This window comes from Nanorana parkeri, unplaced genomic scaffold (genome assembly GCF_000935625.1).
Source record: "Nanorana parkeri isolate BGI_ZX_2015 unplaced genomic scaffold, ASM93562v1 scaffold1031, whole genome shotgun sequence".
Classification (NCBI taxonomy): Eukaryota; Metazoa; Chordata; class Amphibia; order Anura; family Dicroglossidae; genus Nanorana; species Nanorana parkeri.
Window position 1 is genome coordinate 508,764 of NW_017307299.1, and position 9,196 is coordinate 517,959.

General features: G+C 38.7%; 1 protein-coding gene across 1 annotated transcript in view; it reads left to right on the forward strand.

Moving 5' to 3' along the window:
• The window catches only part of HECA (hdc homolog, cell cycle regulator), a 20,982-nt gene extending 12,665 nt beyond the window's left edge, over positions 1-8,317 (forward strand). The window contains exons 3-4 of the mRNA XM_018567333.1: positions 5,346-5,500; positions 7,804-8,317. Coding sequence (XP_018422835.1) covers positions 5,346-5,500; positions 7,804-7,968 — 320 coding nt within the window. The 3' untranslated portion in view covers positions 7,969-8,317. The remainder of the gene's footprint in view (positions 1-5,345; positions 5,501-7,803) is intronic.
• Positions 8,318-9,196: the final 879 nt, after the last annotated feature.

The following is a 9,196-nucleotide window of genomic DNA, read 5'->3' on the forward strand; positions in this document are numbered from 1 at the left end:
GGGGGGGGGGTGATGTGGCTGCAGGGCAAATGAGTTCAGCTGTAGATTCTGAAATCATCTCTGGATTTGTGCTGACACTGTCATTCCTTCTGGAGGGTTGCTACTTGTGTTCTCCATGGTTCCTGTGTGTTGTAAAGCAACCACAGCTCCAAGCTCGCTCCTGTGATGGACTAAAATCTCATGTTTAGTTTACTAATTTGTTTTGAGATTGTAATCCATCATGGGAGTGAGCTTGGAGCAGTGGCTACGTTACAACACACACAGGGACCATGGGGAACAGAAGTAGCCACCCTCCAGAAGGAAGGACAGTGTCAGCACCAATTCAGAGATGATTTGAGGATCTACAGCCGAGTGATACACAAATAAGATACATTTATGTTAATAGTTAAGGTACTTGAATGCATTTTGAAGATTTAACTCCTGAGTTCAGTGTCACTTTAACCAAACAAACAGGGGTAGAAGCTAGTTGGCATGCGCAGCTGCTCCAGATTCTGTGTCCAGATTCCAAGTTTGATGATTTCCCCCTGTGTTTAATAACAAAAACCTTATACACAGGCTCTAGTAAAAGCAAATATCTAAACAGGATGCATCTCTGCCTTCCCACCCAGAAATCCATATTTTATTTGTGGCGGTGTACACATGTTTTCACTAGTGTGTAGTGTGCAATATTCAGTGTAGCAAAACAATATCAGGCATATCTATAAAACAAAGAATTCTCTGCAGATGAATCTTCCAGGTCTATGTGTTTAAAATGACAGTAATTGATTCTGCCTCAGAGAATGTTTGGTGAAAGTCACAATCGCTGTTTTATAAATAAACTCCTATGTGCTCTCTGTTGGCTCTAGCATAAATGACAGCTGGAATAAAAGTTTGTAAATACGATCAAATAATTTTACTTTCCTTTTATATTTATAAAAAATATCCCCACTCTAAAGTGTTGTAGGTGTATGGTAATTTTGGTGTCAACCTATTAACCCTTTCACTGCCACCAATGTTTGCCGCTGGCACCAGACCCCTTTAAACAGACTGCTGGCAGCTATAGCTGTTGACACTCTGTTTACATGTGTAAATCAGACTGTCGGCCAGCTGCCACCAGATCTCTTCCACAAGCAGGTGAAGTAAAATTAACAAGTGCATTTTGTTACTACATTTTTTGGTTTGATTAAAGAGTTGCGGTAATATCGTGAGACATAAAAAAATTGCTATTGTCACCATTTTATTCTTTCAGAAAATATACAATGTTTGGGAGTTTGAAGTAATTTTTAGGCCTAAAATGTGGATTATAATGTGTGCAAAAAAGGCATTGGCAGCGATTGGCAGGTTGAAGCCTAACTTTAGTCCCCCCCCCCTGAAATAAAACGGTATGGTTAAATGCAGGGTGCTGAAAATACATATTTAGCAAAATCTTACTTTTTGTTGGGGCTGGCAAATCCTGCTCTTTGTGTGTAAGCAGTGACCTCTCTGCAGTGGTCCAACACACCCCTAGCTGAATCAGAGTTTCCTCTTGATTTAATAGCTCTACCTCTGACATAGTGGGGGACATGTTGCACCACTGCAATGCGATTGGTGCAGCTTTCTCTCCTGCAGCAGTCTGGCCGAGGATAAGCTTTCGCACTGCAGCTGGATATTATTTCCAAGCTCAACAAATGTAAGACTTTGCAGGAGGAGTATTTTCAGTACCCTGAATTCCACTATTTTTTTTTTGTGGAAGCTACATTGGTTTGAACAGTTTCTCGCTTCTGCTAATTTACTTCCTGTAAGATTACATTCTAACACAGATCTAAACTCGTTATGTATAAAAATAGAATAATCTGACATTGGTTTTGTCATATTTCTAATTATTTGATATTATTGTGGAGTTTTTATGTATAACAGTAGGATTCTACTATTGGATGTCTTCAAATTCTGCAGTTTGGAGTTATGTGATAATTCTGTAAAGGGTGCTGGAGATAATAGTTTTCACATTGATATACACAGGACTTTATGTCAAAGCACATGCTAACTCTTAGTCACTTATTAAGTACAGTATTCGTCACATTGCTTTTATATCAGATTAACAAGTAAGGAAGGCAGAATGAGGGTTATAGATCAGCTTAGGTCTAATACAGATATGGCTCCCTGAGCCAGAGTTTCGCTGTGACTATATAGTGGAGTTTATTTTTAGGGACACACCAACAGAGTGACAGAAATTCTCCTCGGATATAGGCATATACTTACATTGTATTTCATTGTCCTCATGTAACTATGTTAGCGTGTTGTCTAATATATACATTGTCATGGTTTTAGGTCAAACTTTGCAGAAGCCAAACGGACCAAGGCTAGACATCATCTGTAAAAGTAAACAACACTGAATTACAAATTTAACACTTGCAGCTCTTTTATTTGTCCATAAATGATGGGTAATGCACTTTGTAGAGTAACTCACAAGCAGCAGATCCTTAATCAAGGGGGATGTAAGAACAAACTCTTTTTATTTTCTAGTCCCAGTTAAAGGTAAAGTCCAATTTGTTTGAAAAAATAATAAATTCGCACTTCTTCATAAAAGACAAAAATTGCAGTAATTATTTTTTTGCATTGGAGCCAGTAAAGCATTGCAACTGCAATCAGTGCAATGCTCTGGCTTCTGCAGACTCTTCCTCCTGCCCCTGTCTGTACTGCAGTATGGACATTCAGTAGCATGGACGAGAGGAAGAATGAATGGACTGTAACTGCGGTGACATCACAACACTTGTATTCCATTGAGAACTGCATGTCCCTCTGCCGTGGTGGCTGATGGGACTTATAGCTTCTCCATTCACAGATCTTGTCAAAGGATCTGTGCATGGACGATGTGGCAGAGCCATAGAGAACTGTAGCAGCCTCCGTGGAGAAGAACCCTGCGATTTAGGTAAATGGGGGATGGGTGAGTTGCGATGTGACCATGTTTCATGTTACAAACTGAATATGGTTGTAACTTGAAACATGGTCCTAAAGCCAAACTTAGCTTTTTAAACATTTCTTCTACATAGAGCATCAACTACTTTTGCCATAGTACTGCACAAATGCTGCTAAAAGCATCCTGTACAGTCTAGCAAAGTAGTGCTGCTGATCTAAGTTTTGCTCAAGATAATTGAGTTGGTAATTGTTGCATTGTCCAGTTATCTCAAGAAATGCTTGGGAAAGCATAATAATAGAACACAATTCCACATGCCAGGAACCAGTCAACACAGGAAATGTGGGGTTAGCTCTTTTTTTCCACTGGTTTCTCTGGTTCCTTTTTTTTTCTGTTACTTTGCAAATGACTAAACCTCTTCTCTGCAGATAATTTATTTCATAAAGGCAAAGCAAATCGTAATATCTCCATGCTTTTTAAGGGGATGGGAGGGGTACCTCCAGTATCTGCCCATTAGCACTGGCACAGAACAGTTGGTTTTGGAGTAGATACTGGTGCAGGCAATACCTGGCAGGGGTCTACATGGATTTGGCACTGATAATATTGGCAGCTGGCTAGGAATGTTTGTAGGGTTCACGGTTACATAAGCCTGAGTGAAATATTCATGTTACAAAGACCTGTACTGTGGAAGCTGTTCCCATAAAAGTTAAGCAACATACAAAAGACTAGTGGTCAATATTACTTGTAGGCTGATCTTTCCCACATGACTGACCTACCATGGCTTGTTCCACACAGTCTCTGCATGGAGGCAGCCATCTTGGTAGAGGATTAGGGATTTGCTTCATGTCAGAATTTCCCCCTGAAGATTGGTGATTTTTTAAAATAGCAATATGATTTTCAGCCATCTTGATTGTCCGTGGTGACATATCTCCAGCATAGGGACTTTCTGAACTCCGTGTACCTCACTCCTCCCACCAGCCATTGTACAGCACGACGCAAATGTAAATGCAATGTATAGTCATGTGACCCATTTTTTATACTATAGTTTTAAGGCAGAAAACCTAAGATAAATGTTAAAATAAGTGCAGAAAGCTTGACCGCAGGCAGGGAGCAGTGTAACATATAGGAGGAGAGAAGCCATTGTGGTTTACAAATGCTAAAAATGTTAAGGGAAAGTAAAATCAATGATTTATTGGGACACTTGGAGGGTGGGATATAACTAAAGATAGTAGGATTGTCCTGTAAAATGTGAGACTCGGCAACTGTGGGGTTCTTCTCACAAATGATCTAATTTCAGGAATCCTCCAGAGCGCGCCTCTAGATCCTTCCCTTGTTTGACATCGCATGCTATTTTTCAATTTGCAAGCACAGTGGTGATCTCAGTAGATACTTGCTATGCACAGGCTACCTGATGGTGGCAATAGCAATTTTCTTTCTGTCTCTGTTTCTGTCCCTAATGATGTGATTATGATTTGTATTTACTATACATAAAGGGACCACTGAAGTATGTGTACTGGGAACATTCTGAACAAATGACTATCCTTCCAGATTTTGTATCTTAGAGTCTTGAAATTGTTGCTTAATTCAATTCTCTGCTGTTCCTAATTGCAAGTTCAGCTCAGTACAGCCTTTAGGGTCCATAGATTGTGTTCAAGAGTGAATCAAATAAATTTGTATCTACAGTTGCTCAGCCACCATTACCTCAGAGTCTAATTTTGTTAGGACTGCTTGCTTGGATACTCCAATATGAATCCTGCAAGTGCAAGATTAGCTTCATACCTATGCTTTGTAGTATCTCGTGTATCCTGATTTGTTACGGTGACATTCACTTTGAATGACACCCTAATGCACTAGTTAGAGGCACACATCACATGCCAATGTATTACTGTGCATTGTGTTGCACTGCATTGGAAATACAATTCAGTTTTTACTTTGATGTGCTGTATTGCCTGCCCATTTTAATTAATGGGCTGACTAAATGCAACACATGTCACTGAGTCTCCCATGCTGCCATCTTCCCCCCACACCCTCTTAGGCTGCCCGCACCACTAGCCCCAAGTATAGACAACCTGTAATAGTTTAAAGACATACAATATGTGTAGACTGTCTTATATGTCTAGTTACTGCCTGTCACTGTTAGGCTATGTTTCGAGGATATAAGAACAGTGAATTAGTGAAAAGGCTATCTCTTTGCTCTTTCCTTCACACAGCAAACTCCATATAATAGAGTCACAATAGTTTCCAATTCAGTAAAGCCCGATTAGCTTACAGTGCTGCTTCCTTCTTCTTTTTTCCTAGCCTTAATGCTGATATTGAGGGGTTGCAGGAGGCTAGTGTAAAATCATTGAGATACTGTTTTAAATATCCTTTCTTATGTTTTTTCTTACATCATTGCTCTATTTATGTTTGCCTACACTCCCTCTTTAAGGTGCAGATGAAATATTCAAATGTTTTACTTTTTTTTCCACCTTAGGAAGGCTTATGCACTTGTATGCTGTATGCGTGGACTGTTTAGAAGGGGTTCACAAAATTATCTGCATAAAATGCAAATCTCGATGGGATGGAAGCTGGCATCAGTTGGGAACGATGTACACGTATGATATATTGGCAGCCTCCCCATGCTGTCAGGTATGATTTTAATAGTTCTGTGCAGAACAAATGTTTGCTTTTCTTTGCTTGTGGTTTGCTTTGCCATCAGGTATTTATGGGAAATGGATTTAAACTCATTCATCTTGGTGACTGTATGAATTAGTATTAATTTTAAAATAACAATAGAAAATGGTATTACTATTGATGTCAGTTGTACATTTGGGCTCCCAGGGCTAGTTAGTGGCTGGGGAAATGTGGGAACCTCTGCACATTGGTATACATACAAAAGTTACTGATGACCTGTCATTATGAGCAGGTTCGCTGTGACCCTCCACATTAATAGGAATAAAGCAATTATATATATAAAGGACCACTGTCATTAAAAACAGTTCATTTTAATAACTATTTTTAATGACAGTGGTCCTTAAAATATATAATTAAATATTAATATATCACAAATATTAACTGTTGTTGCACCGCTTTGTTTATATTTTTCCGCTCATTTACTTGGCAAGAGTTCCAGCTGGTCACGTGACAAGCATGGTACTCTATTTTATGGCTTCTCTCTCTGTCTCCTTTTTTTTTTTTTTTTGGGGAGCATACCTAGTGCTTAAAATTGTGACAATGTCAAAATGTAAGCACTATACTCTGCAGCAATTTTCTGTTCTGTGAGTCCAAGCTGCATGATGATGTGACCATAACCGCCTGGGCTCACAGAAAGTGGATTCAATGATTCTACTTTAGCTATAAAGAATACCTGTAAAGTAGGGCTGCGGAAATTAACGATTAATCGTTAATTTTTTTGATCTATCAAAATAATTTTGATCGATCAAAGTACTTTTGATCCGTACTCACCTCTCCGCCGGCTTCTGGGTCTTCCGTCGGAGATCCGGTGACGTCACAGACATCGACGTCACCGGACTCCTCCCCCTTCCCCAAGTGGCTGTCGGCTAATGAAGGGAAGGGGGGAGGAGTCCGTGACGTCGATGTCTGTGACATCCCTGGACTCCTCTCCCTTCCCTTCGTTACCGGATGGAGATGCTTGGGCCGATGAGTACACATCCCGGCCGGGAGAGAAACACTTTTTACCAGAACTGTAAAGGTGATAAGTATTTCTTTACTTTTTTTTTTATTTTTTAATATTATTTTAAGAAAACCACATACAGTTTTTAATATAAAATTTTTTTGTCTAGTGGTCCTTATAAAATTATTATTTTATTTTAAAATGGTTTATACCAGGGATGCACCAATACCGTTTTTTTGGTATCGAGTAAATGTACCAATATTTTTTTTTGGATACTGAATACAGATACTGGCATGCTGGGGTTCCATAGGCCCGGCTTCCTGATTGCTTGGGAAGCCGTTGTTCTATCAAAAGAACAACGCCTTCACGTTCCGAGACAGCTTGGCATCATGACCATTTATGTAGCCAGAAATCATGTCATGACCCACTAGGAAGCCAGCTGCACTTGTTGCTTGGCAGCATGGCTTCCTGACCAATCAGGAAGCCAGGCGGAACATCATGACCCGCCGCTAGGATTCCAGTATTGGTGCATCCCTACTTTTGAAGACATGCAAATATATACAGCCATGAGCAGAAATGCGTGCAGCTTTATGGCTACTTCTGTTAACCATGTTGTGAACATGACTACAAGAAAGCCATATAACTGCAGTAATGTATGTATATCTGATTTAATGAAGGTAATACCATGGGTCACCATCACCAATGGTTTATAGTATGTCATTTTACATCTGCCAGCAAATCCACAGGCGTGGGAACACATAGGCTAAGAATGCAGCACTGAGAGAACCAACATGTAAAGCCTTTTTATCAATTTCTTTCCACTTATCCATTAAAGTGTATCTAAACCCAAAAACAAAAATATAATATATAAAATATGTTTAAATGTAGTTTTAGTATTTAGCTGCATTTGTTTGTTTTTAATTGGACTACAGAGCACCCCCTCACCTAATATCCATTACATATGACAGAGGTGATCTGTAGCTCTCAATAGAAAAAAGGTAAGAGCTGATAATATTATTTGAGATTTTAGTTAAGTGCACAGTACGTTACAAGGACATGGGATTTCTGGCAAGATCTAGTGGTGTTTTTCTGTGTTTACACAAAATATACTTGGCCTGAAAAATTTAAACTAATGCAGCCTTCACATCTAAAGACTAGTAAGCTGCAATATACTATATGTCTGGTGCTGGGTTTAGATATACTCTGAACTGACTAGTTGTGAATTAATTTTTGTTAGTGCTTGGTATTAAATGTATGTTAATAGATTTCATAAAAGGGATCATCATTCTTTCTTCTAATGTTTTGCTGTTTGTCACAGGCCCGACTGAATTGCAAGCACTGTGGAAAACCCGTCATTGATGTACGCATCGGGATGCAGTATTTTTCTGAGTATAGCAACGTTCAACAGTGTCCACACTGTGGGAATTTAGACTACCATTTTGTGAAGCCATTCTCCTCATTCAAAGTACTAGAGGCTTATTGACAAAAGCTTTGTTTTAGTAATAGCCATTTTATAGGTATTACTACTTTGTTACATATCTTTTATAGGAAATATTCTGTGAAAACAAACTTCTTTTCTAATTAAAAAAAAAAAGTTGCAGCTTTTTTTCTTTGTATTGTGTTATGAAAACTTTTGTAAATAGTATTTAGGTTTCCCCTGATGGATAGGGGAATGTAAAATGGAAATTTGACGGATGAATGTAAATTTATGCCAGCATAGTGTATTTTATTTCTTTCTTGGTTAAAGTGAACCCGTGCTGCTAGGAATATGAGGGCTGTTATTGATGACTTGTTTATATTGGTACAAGTTCCGGGGTGGTCATCTCAACCTTGCTTTACTGCCTAGATCAGTGGTGGCGAACCTTGGCACCCCAGCTGTTTTGGAACTACAACTCCCATGAGGCATTGCAAGGCTCTGACAGCCACAGACATAACTCCCAGAGGCAGATCCATGTTGGGATTTGTAGTTTTGGCACAGCTGGAGTGCCAAGGTTCGCCACCACTGGCCTAGATTGTCAATGATCTACTACAAGGATTAAATCAGTGAAGTTGGGACTGTCGACCTGCATATTTGTTCCAGGTCATTGCATCACTGCATAGTAAAACATAAAGATGACATGCTTGCCCCTTTAAAACCAAGTCAGCAATGGCATCTTCCATATTTCTATGCGGACGGTTTCCCTTTAAGGGTTTGATAATAATTATCAAATTTTTGTTTAATATAAAATACCCTTCGTGACTAAGCACTTAAAAGAAATCATTTTTCACCAAAGTAAACTTAACCATTTTTAAAAATAAATTTGATATTTGAAGCGGTTTGCTTTTTTTTTTTACTAGCCTTTTTCTTGTTGACGAAATTGGAGCAAAGTTTGATGCCAGTTTTATATGTTTGAATTAGCATATCATATAAAAGTGGTGATTTATAAATAATTTCCTTGCCCAAAGCACTACGGATACAGCGATGGTCAGTCTAAGATATTAAGCACTCAATTTTTTCTACAGACATTTCACATAAAAATTCTTCATTTAACATTTTTACTTTTTTTCCCCATTTTTTTTGTTGTGTTGTGGTACTATACTGTTTGCTTTTATTTCTGAAGAGCACTGAAAACTTTTATCTTACTGGGTGCTGTATTTATTTTAAGAATAATAATAATGTCCTACAAATGTAAAGATAAGGCGCCAAAATTCTGCACATAAGTTTGATATGG